Here is a 22,103-nt window from a genome sequence, read left to right as displayed (position 1 = left end):
GGGAAAAATTTTTGTTTTGTTGCAGGCAGTAAGCAAGTCAGTCGAAGTCAGAACAAAATCAATCCTTGAAAAAGACTCATGTCTATGAGAGAAAAAAGTAAAATCACGTTCATTCATATGTTGTGATCTCCAAGCATCCACCAACTCCAGATCTTCCATCATTGCAAAAAAAGATTTAGGGAGTCTGGAAAGGGCCACACCAGAGCTCCAGAACTTCAACCAGTTCATGTTCTCCCTTAGATGACATTTCAAGGACCTGTTGGCAGACTGGAAGGCCCGCGACAAGATTAAGACAGTGAAGCAAGGCAGACGCCCAGTAGCCCAGTACACCCAGGAGTTCTAGCCCATTGTTAGCAAGCTGAATTGGCTGGAAGACATCTTGCTTAGCCATTTCAAGGATGGACTGAATTATGATCTCTACAATACCTGCCTTCCCGGGGAGACCCACCCCAATTGCACGATTGGTACATCCTGGCAGAGGAAGCTGAGATTAACCTGCTCAAGAGACATCACAGAAGGAAGCCGTGGAACCGATAACCCCCTGAGCTGTCACACAAGCCCGCAAAGTCTCAACCCACAGCCAAGAAGATCACCGGCTGTTTCAATTGTGGGAAAGAGGGGCATCGTGCCGCAGAATGCCGCTCGAGGAACCCCCAGGAGAAGGCCGACCGGACACCAGCCGGGAATCAGGGAAGTCGCCCGCCAAGCCGTGAGAAACGGCCATGAAGGGCACTGAGGCCATCAAGTTCCCCCTACACCCAACAGGGGAAGGGAACCCTGGTCTACACCATGGGAGCGTCCAACTCATCAGATGACAACTCCAAGGACAAGCCCCTGGACAGCGGAACTCAGGTTTCCAAAAGGGGATCAAACAGGATTGCCACCCCAGGGAGTTCCCGAGAGTTCCCCTCTGGAAAAAGCAGCAGTGGGGGAGGAAAAAGCATTGTCCAAAATACCCGAGGAGTACAAGGACCTCACCGAAGTCTTCAGTGAGGAGCAGGCAGACGAGCTACCCCCTCACCATCCCACAGACTGTGCTATAGAAATCAAGCCAGGAGCGAAGCTCTCAAAGCCTAGATTGTACTCCATGAGCCCTGAGGAGCTACAAGAAATAAAAAAAATCATAGATAAGAACTTGGAGAGGGGCTTCATTGAGCCAGCTTCCCCAAGAAAGGTAGCGGCCCCAGTCCTGTTCAAGGAAAAGAAAGACGGCACATTGTGCATGTGCGTGGATTATCGCACCTTGAACACCATAGGCGAAAGCAACCTGTACCATCTCCCCATGAAAGACATGCTGTCCCATCTATCAAAGGGTAAAATATTCACAAAACTGGACCTAAGGGAAGCCTACTATCACATTAGGATTAAAGAGGGGGACGAGTGGAAGACCACGTTCAACTACTCTATGTGATGCTACCAATTTAAGGTCTTGCCGTTTGGGCTGCAGGGAGCCCCCACGGTCTTCATGCAGCTGATCAATGATGTACTGAGGGAGCACCAGTACAAGGGGGTCCTTGTCTACCTAGACGATATCCTTATATTTATGGACACTAAGGAGGAGCACGTAAAATTAGAGCAGTTTTGAAAAAACTGAGAGCTGCCAACCTCTACGCAAAGCTGTCAAAGTGCGAGTTTCACAAACAGAGAATTGACTATCTGGGCTACTGCATATCAACCAAAGGCATAGAGATGGACCCCGAAAAGGTCCGGGCAGTGCTAGAGTGGGCACCACCCCGCACAAGAAAGCAGCTACAAAGCTTCCTGGGGTTCGCTAACTTCTACCGCCAGTTCATCCCTTCCTTTGCCCAGATAGCCCTGCCTATCACAAACTTATTAAAGACAAAAGGGGGAGGCTCAGTAAAACCTAGTCAGCCACTAACCTGGACGATGGAATGTCAAGCCGCATTTGAGAGACTAAAAAGGCTTTTTTCGGCTGAACCGGTCTTAAAACACCCCGACCCAGATAAGCTGTTCGTAATCCAAGCTGATGCAAGTGATGTAGCAGTAGGAGCAGTATTACTACAGGAAAATGACAAGGGGCACTTGCAACCCTGTGCCTACACATCCAGAAAACTCTCTGACATGGAGCAATGTTGGGCGGTGTGGGAAAAGGAGGCATACGTTGTGAGATGGGCACTCCTCACCTGGCGGCACTTTCTGGAAGGGAATAAAATCCCTTTCCAGGTCTGGATGGATCATAAGAACTTGGAGGCCCTAAAAATGCCCAGAAAGCTCACCCCCAAACAAGACCAGTGGTCACAACACTTCCACTGGTTCACGTACACAATCAAACACCAGGGGGGAGGAATTTCCTGGCAGACGCCCTATCCTGCATGCCCCAGTACAACAGCTCCTGGCCAACCATCTCCAAACTGCTCATGCCAGAAGCGCAGCTGGCAGCGCAAGTAACCACAAGAGCCCAAGCAAAACTAAAGCAGCCAAGCAGGGATCAAATTCAGGAAGGCTCTAGAAACCGATGAATGGTTCCAGAGCCCCAAAAACTTATGCACTATCACTGACAGCTTTCCGTGGGTGGGGGAGAAACTGTACATCCCAAAGACCCAAAGGATTATGTTTATGCAACTTTGCCATGACACAAAACCAGCAGGTCACTTTGGATTCGTGAAAATGCTGCATCTAGTAAAAAGACAGTTCTGGTGGCCATCTATGAAAAAGGACATTGAGAGCTATGTGACCAGCTGTCCAACCTGCGCAGCTGCTAAGAGAGTGCAAGGAAAAGCTCCCGGACTGCTACAGCCAGTGGCAAACCCCTCAGCCCCCTGGAAGGAAATCTCCATGGACTTCATAGTAGAGCTACCAGAAAGTAATGGAAACACAGCAATCTGGGTGGTCACGGACTTATTCTCAAAACAAGTACACTTCATCCCCTGTCTAAAAATCCCCACCGCTAAAGCCTTAGCAAAATTGTTTTTCCAGCATATATATAGACTGCATGGAACACCCCAATGCAGAATATTGGACAGAGGGGTGCAATTCACATTGGACTTTTGGAAAGAGTTCCTATCCCTTCTGGGGACAATCCAGGGGCTGTCATTTAGTCATCATCCTCAGAAGAATGGGGGGACGGAACGTTCGAACTAAGTACTTGAACAATAGCTAAGATGGTTTATTAATTTCCAACAGATGAACTGAACCGACCTACTCCCTTTCGCAGAAGTGGCATACAACAATGCAGTACATTCCAGCATGGGCTATACCCCATTCCAAGAAGCTACAGGGCAAACTTTCAACACCATGCCAGAACTAAGTGCCACCGAACCGGCCATTCCCTCCTTGAAGGAGTGGATCGCACAATTAAAAAACACCTGGCCAGTAGTTAGAAAAGCGCTAGATGAAGCTAGACAGGCCTATAAAGCACAAGCAGATAAGAAAAGAGTCGAACCAAAACCATTCCTTGTAGGGGAAATGGTCTACCTATCCACAAAATACCTAAAATCCCTGCAGCCATCCAAGAAACTAGGACCGAAATACGTGGGATCATTCACCATCAAAAGAATCATAAACCCAGTAACAGTAAAGTTAGAATTACCAAAAAACCTCAGGCAGATTCACCCTATCGTCCACTGCAGTCTGCTAAAATGAAAACAGCGATCACCGTTATGACCAGCCATCACCCGAATGCCTCCTCCTATTATGGTTGAGGGGGAGCAGCATTTTGAAATAAAAGAAATCCTTGACTCCCGAAAATACCATGGAGCGACTCAATACCTAGCAACGTGGAAGCACCTTCCCTCTTCCCAAAATGAATGGGTGCACAAATGTCACATTAGAGCCCCCAACCTATTAAGAAAGTTTCACACAGACTACACTAACAAACCAGACTAACCTCTCATTATTTGTTTTGTCTCTCAATAGATTGATCTCTCATATTTTTAAGGGGGCAGGATGTCAGAACCCATATCTATCTGATTTCATACTTCCCTTGCTCTTCTTCTCTGACCCAAATTCCATTCTCTTCTCTCCCTGGGTTCTGCCATACTCCTAGAGGGGAGGGGGAAGGATCGCGGGCTTATTGCCTTAGCTTCCTCTGTCACTACAATGTAACACTTCGCTTTCCTGCACTATTTCTCTCTGTACTTTCTTCTCCCTAAACTGTCAGCTAGCAAAGGGGGAGGAAGAAAGGAATGCAACCTCCGGCAACTGGCTTATCTCTCCACTCTCAAGAGAAGTGCGAAGAGTCATCTAAACATCGCTGCAGCAACCAGAGCCGACCCGATGTTATCTCCCTTTTCCCACGATGGACTTAACACCTGTGGATTGGCTGGTTTGAACCGTCTGGATGAACTTTGGGGTGGGGTTTGCTTGGGGACACTTAACCTATCGATCTACATGGGAAACCCTCAGAGCCTGTCTAGTATGCCTGCTATCAGCTTCTCCTAATAAAAGCTCCTTTTGGAAGAGCTGCTTCGACGAGTTCTGCTTTCTTGGGATCAGGTATTGAAGCGGTCCTGACAATGCCATTCAAATCAATACTTCTTTGATTCACACACCTGTCTTAACTTAAGCATCCATATCTAGCTGTAATTTATCCTTTTGGGTAGAAAGAATGGCAAAAGAAGGAGGAAGGGGAGCTACAACTAATAAACTTCATGCAATGGGAAAAAAGCAAAGGGACATACTGCCAAAATCTTATTATACCTGATAGACAGTAAAGTCTTTGATGGAAAACTTCTCAGGATGCCAATGGAATTGCTCTACCCTGGTTGTAGGGGAGGAAAGGTGTCCCAGACACATATCTCATAGTGCTATATGTCAGGCTTTTCAACATTTTCACAGATTGTACCACTTTTAGGACATGACAATATTTAAGTACCACCAGTGCTTAGCAAGGTGTCAAAAACTTGATGACTAAAAAGGGGGGGATTTGGGGTTTTACTGATTAGATTCATTTGTTGTTATAGAAATGGCTAGTTTATAATATTATGGAAAAATAAAAAGTTGAGGTTCAATGTTAATGCTTCCTTCTATTGCAACAGAGGAAGTCTGTTCTTTTTCCCTTCTCCTCCTCACTTTTTCTCCCTTTTTCCTCCCCACTGTGTCCTACTATTTGCTTTGTATTTTTGTATTTTATTCTATAATCTAATAAAATATTACAAACTGTAGAAAAAAAATAAAAAGTACCAGTTTTAATTTCTTCGGTGGCTGTTCCTTTGCTGAATCATTTTCACTTTGCACTGACAAATATATGATGAATTTATCCATGTTTATTAATATGTACCACTACCAGCTAGTTCAGGGGTCTTTAAACTTGGCACTTTTAAGACTTGTGGACTTCAACTCCCATAATTCCTCAGCCCTCATGGCTGGTTGAGGAATTCTGGGAGTTGAAGTCCACAGGTCTTAAAGTTTCTAAGTTTGTAGACTCCTAAGCTAGCTGGTAGACCCTTCTTCCTCTCTCCCTTCTGAGCTTTTCCCTGTACCCTTAAAGACACAGGAATCAAGTGCAAAGCAAGAAACATAAACTCCAGGTTTTTTTTTTCTTTAAGCTGCCTCAGGCATGTCACGTGTCACAATGTTACAATTCTAGACTGAAAGGCTCCCGCAATTGTGAAAAGCTTTAGCTTTAAATTAAGTCTGTTTACCTTCAAAGAAAACTTTCTAAAAGCCATAGACAGACTCAATTAAAGAGGGTAAAACTAATTGCATTTGTTTAAAGGGATTAAACCTTTCCTGTTGTCTTGTTTTCCCTTCCCCCACCCAAACCACCTCCTTTTATAGCCTCTCCTCTCTTCACCCCCCCTTTTTCTTCGGTTCACCTCCAGCTCCGAGCTGCTTCCGGAAGCACCAATCAGCTGGAGCCAATCAGCTGGAGCCCTGCCGGCTCCTGGGGCTTCTGCCAATCCCAGACAGTCATGCAGCTGCAGCTGCCTCTCCCTTAGGCTTGGCTCACTTCGGCTCATTTCCCTCCCCTGCTACACTTGGCTAGCAATCATGTACCAGCTGCCATGTGGCAAAGTACCACAGGTAGTATGCATACCACCGGTTGAAAAGCCCTACTATATGTATCCAATTGCTTCATCCTGCTTCACAGAAAGCTCCAGCATATATAGATTGGGTTGCCAGAGTGTATGCATGCTTATCTGATGTTGTGTCAATAGTGAGTGATGTTAATAAGTATATAGTGAACATTTTGTGAGCTAAGCACAAAGTCTTTATTTCAGTCACTGAAAAGATCCATGCTTCTTTTTTAATCTTCAGAAAATAGCTCAATTTTTGTTTTTGTTTCTCCTGTCTATAGGCCCTATAAGCAGTATTTTGGTGAACAAATATGGCAGTAGGCCAATCATGATTGCTGGGGGGATACTGGCTTCATTTGGAATGATTGCCTCTTCGTTCTGCAACAGCGTCTTGCAACTTTACCTATGTGTCGGTGTAATTGGAGGTAATATAACAATATCATTTTATTTGTTTCTCCTGATATTCTTCTTCAGCATTCACCTTTGGATTCTGTATCTAATTGATTGATTAGATCATTCCTTCCTTCATGTTAGGATGTTGCAAGGTTTGCATAATTCTTTCAGCAATGCTTTGCAATTACAAGAGAATAATTGATTGGTTCCTGGCAATATTTATCATAATCATTGACTTTCAATTTTATACAGGTTCTTTTAGCTTCTCATTATTCTACCCTATAGGTCAGGGCTTTTCAACCAGTGGTACGGGTACCACCTGTGGTACATTGACACCTGGCAGGTGGTACGCGACCATCCTAGAAAAGTAGTGGGGGAGGGGAATGAGCTGAACCGGAGGCAGCACCGCACAAGCCTGAGCGAGAGATGGCTGAAGCTGCAGGGCTGTCAGGGTTCAGCGGAAGCACCAGGATCAGTACCGTTTCCAGCTGATCGGCGCTTCTTCGGGGCTGTCAGGGCTCAGTGGAAGCACCAGGATCAGGGCCAGGCTCCAGCTGGAGCTCGGTGCTGATCCTGGCACTTCTGCTGAGCCCAGAAGAAGCGCCGATCAGCTGGAATGTTGCAGCATCTTCTGGGTCTTGTGATTTACATTCAGATGCTTGGCAACTGATTCATATTTATGACGGTCACAGTGTCCCAGGGTCATGTGAAGTGACCAACACCTGCTGCAACCACCCAGCAGATGGGTGGAATAAAAACCAAACACCCCCCCACCCCACCTCCACTGCCAATCCCCAACAGAAATGCTCACAACAATGAAAGCCTTGAACAGGAGGAAGAGCGCTGCTGGGTTGGCAGGCAGGTGTCTTGCTCGGCTGTGGCTTGGGGGGCACTTTTTTCAGTGCCATTGTAACTTCGAACAGTCATTAAGCGAACTGTTGTAAGTCGAGGACAACCTGTACTTTTATCACTTTTTTCCTTTTTTTTTTTTTTGGTCAAGTTTTTGACACCTTGCTAGGCAACTGGTGGTACTCAGATATTGCCATATCCTAAAAGTGGTACAATGGGTGAAAAGGTTGAAAAGCCCTGCTATAGGTATCCTTATAAAGAATTCACAGTTTGGAGAACATGCCAAAAACCCATTTTCTTTACCAAGTTATAAGTTTATTCTAAAAGTGGCCTATTGGGGCATCTGATGAATAGGCAGTTCTAACTAAAAGGTTTGAAGCAGACTTAAATGGAATGAAACAATGTACTAAAACCCAAATATAACATATAATATATGGTCCCTCTTAATAAAATTTCCTTTTCACTGAATTCTCAAAGTTAAAGCATTGATAGCTTTATAAATATATTCAAAACATTTTTTTTTGTTGATCAGCTACTTTCTGGAAAGTTGCAACAACTTTACCAAACATACTTATGCAATAGTCACTGGTTCACACATGATGATTGTTTGTCCATGATTGATAATTTATATATACTGTATATATGACATTATAGTTACAATTTTTGTGTCACTTCAAATACACAGTTTGGGCAAGTTGGATCATAACCAGCTCCAAGATTCAGCTTAAACTAATTGCCTTTTTAAGGAATTTTTGCAGCACACTCACCTGTTTAGCCTGTGTATACCAACTTCAGCCATAGTGACTTGGTTGTCTGAAACCCAGTGGTGGGATTCAGCCAGTTTGCACCACTTCGGCAGAACCGATAGCTAATTTTTTGTTGCCCAGGCCCAGAATGGACTTCCGGAAGTGGCATCCACACAGAGAACTGGTTGTTCACATATTTGAATCCTACCACTGCTGAAATCCCATAGGAGGAATACAAATTAAGTCAATGCAGAACACGTTTTAGGATACCTTTCTATCCAAAGAAAGATCTATAACAAGTCTGATGAAAATTTGAATTATGATTATGACAATTAAAATTGAAAAATAAAGTTGACAGGAAATGATAGGGCATATTATTAACATATAACTAAAGCAAAACAAAGCAAAATTTGTTTCATTATCACAAACTCACTATCTTATATAAGTTATATATTTTTTCATAAAAAAAACTTCTTTAATAATAGAGGGGGTAGAATAGGGAAAAATAGGCTCCCTGATGTTTTTATATCTAATGCTATATAATGATATGTGGGGTGAATGGACTGTTTGCATGCTTGGGCCAGTCCCTTCTACTCTACTTGCAGAGATCCTTGTATCTGCATAGAGAAAACTAGTGTGTATTTCCAGACTTCATGGTGAAAACATTTGAAGCTTATTTTATGTGTTCCTATTCAAACCTAAGCAATGGATAAAGCTAAAAGCAGAGGATTTAGACTTCTAAAATCTGCCCTTTTTATAGAAAAGTGACATTTAATAACTTCTATGCAATGAACCAAGGGCAAATTGGATTGTAGCATAGTAAAATATACAAACAATGTCTTCAAGGTCTTGTTATCATCGTTCCCCTGTTATTTTGTTGTCTGCAACTTGGATTGGCCATTGCTAAAGCTTTTGCTTTTATTGCATCTCCATAGAAGAAAATGAGTGAAATCTACTGTGTCATATTGGTGACATTAAAGCATGTGGGAAGCAATGCCCTTTTGTATTTATCTGCCAGTGCCAGTGGCTCTTTTGCAAGGCCTTTCAAATGCCTACAAGTTGGCATTTTCACATTTGGGGGAGATCGGAGAGGCAATTTTGATTGATTGGAGAGATTTGTTGCAATGTATTAAATGCAGTAAAGTTCTATTTTTTTTCTTCTATTGTTTTAGGTTTGGGTTTGGCTTTCAACTTGCAACCTGCCTTGACGATGATTGGCAAATATTTTTATAAAAAGCGTCCCATTGCTAATGGACTAGCCATGGCGGGAAGTCCTGTCTTTCTAAGTACTCTGGCACCCTTGAATCAGTTTCTTTTTAATGCTTTTGGTTGGAAAGGAAGTTTCCTCATTCTTGGAGGACTTCTTTTAAATTGCTGTGTGGCTGGGTCACTTATGAGACCTGTTGGACCAAAACCTGTTCAGCCCATCAAAAAAGATGTGGAAAAAGCAACTGAAGATTCCACTTTGCACAAGAATGACAAGAAATCGGTCTGGCAAACCATCAACAAATACTTAGATTTAACCCTCTTCAAACACAGGGGATTTTTGATTTATTTGTCTGGAAATGTTATCATGTTTCTTGGCTTCTTTGCCCCAATTGTGTTCTTAGCTCCTTATGCCAAGCACAAAGGAATTGATGAATATTCGGCAGCTTTTTTACTCTCTATCCTAGCTTTTGTAGATATGTTTGCCAGGCCATCAATGGGTTTAATTGCAAACTCCAAATACATCCGGCCCAAAATCCAGTACTTCTTTAGTTTTGCTGTTTTGTACAATGGAGTCTGCCACATCCTGTGCCCATTGGCTGAAACCTATACAGGACTGGTTGTGTATGCTGTACTTTTTGGACTTGCATTTGGAATGGTTAGCAGTGTCCTTTTTGAGACATTGATGGATCTTGTTGGTGCGCCAAGATTCTCCAGTGCAGTAGGACTCGTCACAATTGTGGAGTGCTGTCCTGTCCTTTTAGGCCCACCTATGGGAGGTAAGTATGGAGATGATGAAGGTGATGATGATACAATTGACATCTTATACTATTTGTATAATAAGAATGTGTATCCAAAACATTGACCTGGTACTTTGTGCAAAGATATGCAATTACTTTCCCCATTCCATTTCATTCCAATCCTACTGCTTCCTGGATTCAATCTCTAGCCATATGCTTCTTCATTTACTCATTTTCTTTCTGTCAATATAAAATGTTACTATATTTTAGGATGTCCAATATATTTCCTGTCTTTCCAATAGATCCTACTTTCAATTAATTGCTCATTTTTGTTAAAGGAGATTCTCTTCTCTCTAACATCTGTACCTTCTTCCCTTCTTATTATTATTACTATTATTATTAGTAAGAATTATTAGCAAGAATTATTAGCAAGAATTATTTTTTTATTTGCTTGCAAAGAACTCAAGGAACATAGTTCTCCCTGGTGAGATGTGACATCTCTATCCATCTATCTTTCTAGAATTAAGACTTCTGACTTCTTTTTTGTTCCTAGGTCAGTGATGGCGAACCTTTTAGAGACCGAGTGCCCAAACTGCAACCCAAAACCCATTTATTTATCACCAGGTGCCAAGTGGGCGTGGCCCACAGTGGGCGTGGCTGTGGTCATGGCAGACTGGGTGGGTGTGGCCAAGGTGGGCGTGGTCACCTCGATGTTGCTCATGGAGAGGGATGCCTGTGGGGGCCAGGCAGGGTTTGGGGAGATCCAGGGGGTCTCTGGCAGGTGGGGCAGTGGGCAGGAGGCTCATCCTGCGGGGTTAGGCGAGGCAAGGCGAGGCAGGGCAGGGGCGGCTGCTGCCTGACACCATCAGCCCCCGCACACAGAGGCCAGCGAGCGCATGGGGGCCAACAGTGTCTGTCAACAGCCACAGCCTGCCGGCCCCTTGACCGGTGGACTCTGGGGCTCCAGAGTCCGGCACCAGAAGTTCAGAGAAGCTGCCTCTGAGCTGGACAGACGACCAATAGCTGAGGAGGCGATGCCCGGGAAAGAGGAGAGCATGCAAGGCCAAGAGGGATGGGACAGGGGGGAGGGAAACCAGCCATGCTGGGATGCATCTGGCTACGTGGGACCTCGGTGAGTTAGCAGGCAGCTGGTTGAAGAGCGTTGGTTGCCATCTCTGGGGCATGGCGCGCATGCTCACAGAGAGGGCTCCAAGTGCCGCCTCTGGCACGTGTGCCATAGGTTCGCCACCACTGTCCTAGGTTATGCATGAGTTTTGCTAAGACATTTTAAGAATACTTTTAGTATATGTGATATACTATTTATTATTTATTTACACAAGTTCACATCCAGTTCCCAAAACTCTACTATAATAATTCTAATCAGCTCTCCCCAGTCAGGTGGCTTCACATTTGTCAGTTCTCCAACTCCCAGAATTTCTAGTTACTTGTTGACTACAAAAAATAGCTATTTAATAAAACTATAGCTTTTCTAACAATGACCAGATAGTACTGACAGGTAAGAAGAGAGTTATCAGACTATGACAGGAGTGTCAAACTCAATTTCATTGAGGGCCACATCAGCATTGCGGTTGCCCTCAGGGGCCGGGTGGGTGTGGCCAGGGTGAGTGCAGCCTACTGGGTGGGCATGGATGGAGTAGGTGTGGCCTACTGGGTGGGCGTGGCCAGCTCTACATCGTTCGCGACAAGGGTGCTGTGGGGGCCTGGGCAGGAGTGGGACAGATCTGAGGGTCTCTGGCGAAGGGAGTGGGACTGGGGCAAGCACCAAGACATGATGCATTTCTTCATTCCTCACAAAGGGTGACATCTCCCCAGTATGCACCCAGGGGGTGGGGCCAATGCGGCAGGGGCTGGTTCCTTGCTGTTTCTGGATGGCCTTGTGGAGCTAAGACTGAATGCGTTTCAGCATAGATGGCCACCACAAAATTGTACATTGGCTCCCGGCCAGCCAGGGCCAAGGCAGCGGGGGCCGTTCCCTCACTGTTTCCAGGATGGCTTCGTGGGCCACATGAAACCACTTTGCGGGCCGCATCTGGCCCCCGGGCCTTGTGTTTGACATGTCTGGACTATAGGCTCTGTTTAGCATTATTCCTATAAAATTGATGGCAAACCCTTCAGAGAGTTAATGTGAAAAATAGGTTTTGTTTTTTTTTAAAGTTCATTCCTTAAATCTTTATATAAGCAGCAAGTGGGGTTGCACCCAAAAGTTCACCCCATGTAGCCTAGTTTGTCTTTTTGTCCTGTTTGCATGTATATTGTGAATGCCTGAAAATCTTTTTATATCAATGCAGTCTATAAATCTGAGCAAGTGCAACAATGTGCCTGGAATCTTGAGTGCACAGATTTCTTTTAATTCATATATTTACAGTGAGTGCACAGATGTACTCATTGGGCAAAGCATGGATTTGAGCTCTTTGGATGCCCTCCAAATCCCCATTACTTTTTAAAACACCAGATTAGATTTATGACAGACCCTTTTTAGGTGCTACTATTCTTCATTATTTTGATCCGAAGCATCTTGGAATCTTCTTCAGCTATTTTACCATTATTACATTTATGGTATATATAAAATTACTGTCAGTTGTATATAGGCAGAATCAATCTATCATGTACTTAGAAGATATCATTTTTATCACTGATACAAGGGACAGAAATTAAAATTTTAATTTACCTTGTCTGTATTTCCTTTTAATAATATAATACTTACCTAAATAAAGACTAAGCATGTTTGCATTAAAAAAAGCACTGCTAATTAATTATCAATGTTGGGGAGAGTCTCCTTTCAGTAGAATTTCATTACACAGTCCAGCTAATGGAGTTGATCCACAATGTGTACATTTAACAAGGCTCAGTCCCTCAAACATGTCAAAGCTGCTGTTTCAGACCCATTTAATTAATTGGGCTGCCAGAATTACTGAATTTCAGGTAAATGTGCTTTTTTAGACTTCTCAGTAATACTCCAAAAGTTTTACTAAAAGTTCCCAACTTCTTCTGTCATATCTTAGTGGTGGAGAACATACTATGTATAGAGAAGTCTCTTGTTCAGTCTTTGTATCTAGACAAAGCTGCAAACACTCCTGCTTGTAATTCTGGAGAGCTGCTGCTGATCACTATAGGTAATATTGTACTAAATAAATAAAAGTTAGACTAAGAATAAAGCTCTGCTTTGACTTTCTATTCCATTCTGATTGTGGCAGATAGAAGTTGAATAAAGAAATAAATCCTATAACCACATTGGCTTTTAGTGATCCTGTAACACTGAGCCATCATAATGTTGGGTTATATTTGAAGTGTTATAGTAATTCTGAACAGGCAGAATCCAACTGCAACCTTACTGTTCAGTCCCCACAAATCACAGCAGAATGACAGTGGCAACTTCCCACCCAATAGCCAGCTAATGACATACTCATCAGAATGGCAGAATGTTGTACACTACATTGTAGTAATCAGTGCTCAGTCATTGCAGGGTGCAAATATGGCTGACTGCTTTCGCAGTGTTTATTGCCTTATATACAGGTATTCAAATAGCATAAAGTAAAATGGCATCAGCATAGTAACAGCATTTCTATTGGTGAAATCATTAAGAAAATATAAGTTAGGAGGCCCAGCCAGGGAGCAGTTTCTATCACATCCTGTTGATGTAACCAGGCTGATATCAGGCAGGTGAGGTCATTGTACCAGCCTGAGGTAGTTTCCCACATTGCCATGGTGATGTGAATGGATGAGATCATGTAAAGAGAAGAGACACGCAGGCTTCGGCAGGGCAGTTTGCTGCTCACGACCTCTACCTGGCCCCTATCTCTACATTTCACTCTTTTTTGTTTTGTTAGATGAAATATTGTCGTAAGAGGGGTTAATAAAAGGATTATAATCAGGAGAGGAGCATCCTTGCAGTTGTTTATACAGGGCATAAACCTGACCCTGAGGCAATGTGGGAGAGAATTTGGGGTTAAAAGCTCTGATACATATATTGCAAAAGGAAGGAATATATTGCACAAAACAGCACCCACCAAGATCCTAAAGTATAAATTTTCAAATCAGAGACCAAATTGTGTAAAATATTAATCTGGTGCTGGATGGTTTGTGAATTATCAGAAATATTGAAACAACACATTCCCTGAAAACTTACACAACCCAAATGCTGACGCAGAAGCAAATAATCGTTAGCAGTGCGATTTTGCAAAATAGCTTTTCTCAAATCTTGCAGCTCATGGTTGATTGCTGACATAGCTGAAGAAGTAGCATTAATTGTTTTTGCTAAATTATATGCAATAGCATTAATGTTGAGGTGAGCATGAACAGCAAGTCCTGGTACACCCACTAGAGACATAGTCAGTGCCACATATTCTGCTTTATTAAGTAAGGCTGTCTCAGAGTCACAAGTGCTGTCTAGCATGACCCCACGTCGAGAACGGTTCGAGTGAACTTGTTGTTTGGAAAACAAAACAGGAATTAGCCGGCTGAAGCAACACTGCGCTTCACTAATATTTGCAGGCATATAATTAAAAGTTTCTTGACCACATGTAAAAAACCATCCTTGCAGTAGCCAAACATGTCCAAAATGAAAGGAAGTCTCTTCAAAAGCTGTGCAGTTTAAAACAGGTGAACTAATGCGACGACAGTGAGGTTTTTTACTTGAAGAAGTACAATTAACTATTTTTGCACATGTTATATTTGCAGGGATTGCTACCACCGGAGTGTGCAAAGCAATAGCGTCAGGGAGTGGATAATAAGCAGTAACCCCCCCATCTAGATATAGCCTTATAGTTAAAGTTCCCATTTAATAAAATTCTGCTCAAGCCAGTGAAGTTTTGAATTACTGCAGAAGGGGTGCAAACAAGGACTAAACATGTAGAAAGCAAATTTTCCATGTCATATGCTTCAGATAAACAAAAGACATCATTTTGTGTGATGTTTGCCAGCTGCACCCATAGATTTTGCTTCATTCGTTGCTCGAATGATTGTTTGGGTGGGATGACAGCTGCTGTTGCCAAAGGGCAGATGTTAACGATCAGACACAAACAAATGATGGCTAAGGAATTTGCAGTTAAAACTGCAAAAATGGCAGCACACAGGTTCTCGTGGGTTTGCTCTACTTGCTGCTGCTGCAGCACTGCCTGTGCTTTGGCAGTCAAGTTCTTCACATCTCCCCATGTCACTGGCCGACTGGCATGTCGGGATCGGATTGGTCGCTGTGCCATCTGTAGAGTCACCCTTGCCATTTCTGGGACCGGGTCCAGGGACTGGTGCCACGACATCCCTGGCTGGGTGAACGTAATGTGCTGGAATCCACAAAGGTCCTGTAGGAGCAAGCACAGCAGTATAGCCTCGCCCCCAAGTGATCAGAGGGACCGGTCCCATCCATGCTTTGTCTGGTAAAGCCCGATAATATACCAGAGGTGGAGGCAAGCTTGTTTTCTGTTGAAAGTGTCTCTGATAAGTGGTGGAATTTTGAATGGAAATATTCAATTGGTGTAATGTAAATAATACTTTTTGAACCTGTTGTGTTACCCACGACAAATTGGGTACCCTAGATCCAACCTTTTTTATTTGTTTATGTGGAAGTAGTCCTTAAAGGACCGATTAGCACGTTCCACGATGGCTTGACCCGTGGAATTATAGGGAAGACCATGAGTAAAAACAATATTCCAGGTTGTACAAAATTGCAAAAAGGCCACTGAAGAATAGGCTGGCCCATTATCAGTTTTTAAGGAAGAGGGCTTACCCAGGGCTGTAATGGCCGAAAAAAGATGAAAAATAACATGTGCAACTGTTTCTCCTCGTTGAGGCATGGCCCAAATTGTTCCTGAATAGGTATCAATAGATGAATGAATGTATTTCCAGGGAGCTAAAGAGGGAACATGGGTAACATCCATTTGCCATAGTTGATTAGAGGCAAAACCATGGGGATTAGGAAGACATAAAAAAAATAGGCCCAGGAAGGGAGGAGTGACTGCGTATATGAAAAATAATATATAAATGCTTTCAGTCTTGTAGCAGCTGCTGTCAAGGGAAAAACAAAGTCATGAGATTGGGGTCGATCCTGGGCATGATATAAGCACCTGGAAGATTAAAAATAAGTTGGCACACATAATGAAAGTCAGAGATTAAGTTAAAAGACTGTTGAGAAAAGGTGTGAAAAGCCAAGATAGCAGCAGCTAATTCTGAGCATTGTGGTGAGGATTGTATTGCAGTGTAGAACACTTTCCAGGTATCATCATGAGGATCCTTGTAAGCAATTGCTCCTCTCGTTCTCCCTCCATCGGAAAAAACAGTAGGAGTTTGTGGCAAGGGAGAAGGAGAAAGCAATGGGCATACAGGAAAGGAAAAAGTCATTAAACAAGCAAGTCAAGGATCTTTAGGCAGATGATATGAAATACAGCCTATATAGTCAGTTAAAGAGCACTGAAGAGATAAGTTATTCTGAAAATAAAATTGAAAATCAGATTTTGGAATAGAAAGAACAATATTAATTAAATCAGTTCCATTTCAACGGGAAGCTAAGGTTATTATTTCAGCAACCACCTGGATAAAAATAAAACATTTGGGGATGGGGTGTGGGGTAAGTAAAGTCATTCAATACAATATACTTTTTGTACTTCTATCACAGATAATACTCCTGTAAGTAGCTTACTAGTAGGAAATATTAAAAGTGTTAACTGACAATTTTTATGTGGAATTCTGTCCACAAATTGAGTACTCATGATGTCATTAATTTGTTCCATTGTGGCAAGTGCTGCAGGTGGAACTACAATGAGATCTCCAGGTTGTTTTCCTTTGGTCAATAAATCAAATAATGGACTGAGCAAATTTATAGGCAAAGAAAAATATGGGCAAACCCAAGTTAGGGGGTCTAACAATTGCTGTAAATTGACCAATGAAATAATTTTGGGTAGGCTCAAACAAGGAAAAGCTGGGGCAGAATAAGATTGCAACATTTTATGCCCTAAATAAAGATAGGGAGAATGCAACTGTATTTCTGAAAGCCAATTAGATTGTATCTTTGGTGCTCCAATTAAAACATCATCCATATAATGATATACCAAAGCCAATGGATGACGTTTGCGAAAAGGAGCCAATGTTGCAGCAAGATAAACTGACATAATGTGGGACTGTTTAGCATTGCTTTTGGCAAAACTGTCCAGTGATAACATTTATTAGGTTCTGAATGATTCACTGCAGGCACAGTAAATGCAAACTTTTCCTGAGAGTGGGCATCCAATTTAATCAAATTCCATTCAGATGGAACCAAATTTCCAATAAATAAGTGAAACATTTACAAATCTAAGCAAAACAATTCAGAGTCAGTTTTTTTGGTTGATGGATATATAGGTCTAACTAAACAATTTAAACTCAACAATTGTCCCCCTCAAAAAATATTGTCCAACAATTACTGTTTTCTCTTTCGAGTAAAAATTTTGCAAGCCGAAACTGCAAGAGCGGGCATCCACACCACCCTTCTCAAATCGCAATTCTAAGCAGAAAAAAAAGTTTTAAACGAACAGCTCCCCCTTCTTCTTTCTGTCTCTCTCGCTCTTAAAGCAACACAGCCAGCGGAGAGACGAAAGAGACAGGGAAAAAAAATCTCACCACCAAAAAATAGTTTTCTCTCCTTCATATGCATTTTCCATAAATTCTCTCACACATCCTCCATAGAACTCTTCTCATGCAAACACTTACTATTATTTTTCAATTTACTTTTACAACAATAAAATCTACAGTTTACTATTTCTTTCACAGCCTGGGAGAAAGAGGGTGGGGGGTGGGGTTTGAGGGCTAACACACATTTAGATATCAACAAATAAACTCATTCAGTTCCTTTCTAACTGCTTGCATAAACAATTCCACATACAAATATTTCATTTCACACTTTCTCCAGGCAAACCATTAATTTTTTAAATAAGGCCTTTTGGTATGTTGTTATCAAAGAGGGTTTGACCCTTTTTCAAGTCTTGGAAATAACACAGAACAACACAGACAAACATATATACACAAATACTGTTAAAACAACATTTATGACATATGACTTGTCCTGCAAGAAGCGAGAAAAATCATGAGGTGATTCCAACCAAACGTGGTTTTTATAGGGCCTTTTAACCATCTCACCATTCCAAGCCCAAGCATAATGTTCTGGGTGACACACACACACACACACACACACACACACACACACACACACACACACACACACACACACATATATATATATATATATATATATATATATATATATATATATATATTTAAAAGACAACAAAGTGATCACCAGGAAGTATAAAACAATACAGTTTTAATAAATAAAACCAAGCTTTCGATGGCCTAAAACTGCCATCATCATCAGGGTATAATCAGGATGCTGGGAGAGCTTACTTATAAATACAGTCATGTCTGTGCACGGCTCCTAGATCTTGTGACAGGTCCCGGCCGGCCAATCCTGGCCTCATCTGCAAACCGAGTTAATTCTTCCTTACCTCCTTTACCTACATGTGTGTTGCCGCCCTCCTCCCTCCTTTTTTGTGTCTGTATCTCAGGTGGGCATCCTCTGCTTTCCCAGGCTGGAACACGCCTCCCATCCTTGGGCTGATTCACCCTTTCACGATCCTTGGGGGCCATTCCATCTCCACCCCTTTGATTTTTATCATGACTACCCCCACTTTCCCTTCGGTGAAGGGAACCCATCGATTTCAATGCCCCTCCGCCCGATTTACTGAACAGCCCTCCGCGCCATGACCAGCATTTGGGAGCAAGGACAGTATGCACGCCGCTCGGGGGATGGAATGGCTACCATCCCAGGGGCCGTACAAACCCCCCTGCCCAGGACACGACAGTGGAGACAGCAAGAAAGGGGGAGGTAACATCTTTGAGACCCCCACCATGCCACCGCACCTGTTCGGACTGGTGCAATATAACCACACCCCCGATGGACACGCAAGGGGCTAACACCCGTGGCTGCTCCACCATAGGACCAGTAACGCGCTCCCAGGCAGCAGCGCAGCGAAGGCGTGAGGAGGAGAAAGCCACCGGCAAACTAGGAATGGCATCGGGCCCCGTAGAAGGAGAGAAGGGAGGTTGCCGATCGGATGTAGTATCAGAACGGGTGCCCATGGGAACGCCCACCACCCCCACGGTTGAACAACGGAGCCTATGGACTGGTCTGGGTGATGGGTTGGGTGTTGGTGGGAGGGACGGGAGGAAGGTCCCCATCAGAGGTAGGAACGGCACGGGTATCAGTGAAATGGAAGGAAAGAACACAGTGGGGGTTGTGAGTGGATGTAGGATCCCTAAGACTGGTATCAGTGAAATGGAAGGAAAGAACACAGTGGAGGTTGTGAGTGGATGCAGGATCCCTAGGACTGGTATCAGTGAAATGAAAGGAAAGAACACAGTGGAGGTTGTGAGTGGATGCAGGATCCCTAGGACTGGTATCAATGAAATGGAAGGAAAGAACACAGTGGAGGTTGTAAGTGGATGCAGGATCCCTAGGACTGGACTTCACCGAAGGGAAAGTGGGGGTAGTCATGATAAACATCAAAGGGGTGGAGATGAAATGGCCCCCAAGGATCGTGAAAGGGTGAATCAGCCCAAGGATGGGAGGCGTGTTCCAGCCTGGGAAAGCAGAGGACGCCCACCTGAGATACAGACACAAAAAAGGAGGGAGGAGGGCGGCAACACACATGTAGGTAAAGGAGGTAAGGAAGAATTAACTCGGTTTGCAGATGAGGCCAGGATTGGCTGGCCGGGACCTGTCACAAGATCTAGGAGCCGTGCGCAGACATGACTGTATTTATAAGCAAGCTCTCCCAGCATCCTGATTATACCCTGACGATGATGGCAGTTTTAGGCCATCGAAAGCTTGGTTTTATTTATTAAAACTGTATTGTTTTATACTTCCTGGTGATCACTTTGTTGTCTTTTAAAAATATGTTCATACCCAGGAANTCGTCGGGGTTGATTTTGGTCAGGCTGGTTTCAACTCCGCATATAATGGTTTCAGTGGGGATGTGTTTGGGAGCGACTGCAAAGTTGAATCCTTTGGAAAGGGACATTGGTTTCGGCTTTGGTGAGGATCCTATCTGAGATGTTATGCACTGTTTGTTTCATGTGTGGATGTGAGGGAGGAGGGGTTTGTTTCTGGCATTCTTGTAGTCTTCAAAGTTTGTTGGTGTGTGTGTCTGTCTTGAGGGTGGTCTCTGTTTCGGCTCTCCAGACAGTGAGTTGTTTGGATTTGTCCCAAAGTGCGGAGTGGATCTTGTTGCTGAGTTTGAGATGAAGTGTGAGGAGATCTTTGTTGATTTGGTCTAGGAGGAATCTTTTTGTGTGAAGTTCATTTCTGATTAGGGCCAATTCTGTTCTTTTCAGGATGTGTTTGGTGGCTGCAGAGTTGGAGTGGAATTTCAATTGGAAGCATGTGGGGGTTAAATTTTGATCTCGGCAGTTGCGTAGGAATGCGAGGTCACATAAAATGGAAGCTCTTTGGACTTCAGGTTTTTCATAGGTCCTGGTCAGATGGTGGATTTCCTCCCCGTAGAGGTACGATATTTGTTTTCTGAGTGACTAGTAATCAAAGTAAAAACTTGACTCTTGGGTACATTCATTTTAAAACAATAAATAACACTGATCACCAAGAGAGTAATTAAAAGCATTTAAAAACATCTAAAAGCATTAAAAGCAATTAAAAACATTTAATAAAATACAATGTAACCGAGCTTTCGTTGGGCACTCCCGACATCATCAGGGTTCAGAAAAGGCGGTTTCTGGGAGGAACTTATATGCAGCCTCTGAGTGACTCATAGGCCTAGTCAGACATTACGGTCAAAGATCATGCGCCCAAAGGATCCACTCTCCACCGCAGAAAGATCAGCGGTGGTGTATAGAATCAACTGTATGGATTGCAAGAGTCATTATGTGGGCGAGACGTCAAAAAGGCTGAAGACCCGCCTTCATGAACATAAGTTGGCAATTAGAAGGGGTGAGCAGTACTCACAGATATGGTCACACATGGCCGAATATGGCCACCGTTTTGATTTTGAACATACGCGAGTACTTGCAACGGATGCTACGAAAGGCGGCCGGTTGTTAAAAGAGGCTTGGTTTTCAGGGGAGGACTCTGTTAACCGGCACGTTGATATGTGCCAGGCACAGCAGACAGAGCGTGGCATAGTAACCGGCACTGGAGGAGGTCTAGGCGCAGCCCGTACGGTCGAGAGAGAAAGGTCACAGCCACCACCCCCAGCATGGTTGGGCCGATGTATCCTCGAATGACCCCCAGCACGTCGTACGGGATGATCCTGCCTTGAATCAACGATGGCAACATGACCTCGCAGAGGGCAGGATTGGTGAGCGTGTGAGGATCTGATTGTGGTGACAGGAGGAGCTCCCCCTTGGCCGATATGGATAAGGAATGGGGGATGATGATTGAAGAATGCCCACCACCACAATGGAAGAATTCCTTGGGTGGGGAGGACGGGAATGAGAATGGGGGGGGATTCGTTAAAAAGCATGGACAGAGAACTGGCAGGTGGCTGAGGAGGCAAGCTAACCAGGACACCCCCTCCGGATTTGACACGAAGGGAGAACTCCGGTGTGTGGGGGAACGGCCCTCGGAAATGCGTTTGAGGGATGAGAGAAGGGGGGGAAAGAAAGGAATCAGCGCTGCAGCACGAAGGTTAAGGAGTTTGGATGTCACGCATACACAGTCTGTTGAGGGCAAGAGGGGAGAGAGAGAGAGGTGGATGGAGGGAGAGGGAAGAAGGGGCAAGGGGGGAGAGAGAGGGATGAGAGATAGTGGGGGCAAGGGAGGGGGTGGGGTGGAGAGAGTGAGTGAGAGGGGGGAGGATGGAGGACTAGAGACAGCCCCCATGGGGGGGAATCAAATGGCACGCTTGAGCGGTGAAAGAAGGAGGAAGAAAGGAACCAGCATGCTTCGGACGGGGGGATAGAAAGGGCTACGCCCACCTGGAGGACGGGAGTGGAAGAAGTCATTGAAACACTTAAAGGGACCCCCTACACGGGAGTAGGCACCTTGCCTCTAGCACGGCAGGAGCAGCTGGGTCCGATGACGCGTAGCAGAAGCCGGATGCAAGCAATTGACACACACACTTTATAAGGGTTTCTCCCAGACTGCTGTTTTAACGCCCTGATGATGTCAGACGGGTTCTGACGAAAGCTTGGCT

General features: G+C 43.9%; 1 protein-coding gene across 1 annotated transcript in view; it reads left to right on the top strand.

Moving 5' to 3' along the window:
• The window catches only part of LOC107302913 (monocarboxylate transporter 2), a 231,803-nt gene that overhangs the window by 203,417 nt on the left and 6,283 nt on the right, over window positions 1–22,103 (top strand). Inside the window, exons 3-4 of the mRNA XM_015832075.1 lie at window positions 6,260–6,403; window positions 9,139–9,951. Of these exons, the coding sequence (XP_015687561.1) occupies window positions 6,260–6,403; window positions 9,139–9,951 (957 nt within the window). The remainder of the gene's footprint in view (window positions 1–6,259; window positions 6,404–9,138; window positions 9,952–22,103) is intronic.

This window comes from Protobothrops mucrosquamatus, unplaced genomic scaffold (genome assembly GCF_001527695.2).
Source record: "Protobothrops mucrosquamatus isolate PMUCROS unplaced genomic scaffold, P.Mucros_1.0 scaffold_298, whole genome shotgun sequence".
In the NCBI taxonomy this organism is placed as follows: domain Eukaryota; kingdom Metazoa; phylum Chordata; class Lepidosauria; order Squamata; family Viperidae; genus Protobothrops; species Protobothrops mucrosquamatus.
This window is presented reverse-complemented; position numbering and strand designations above follow the sequence as displayed.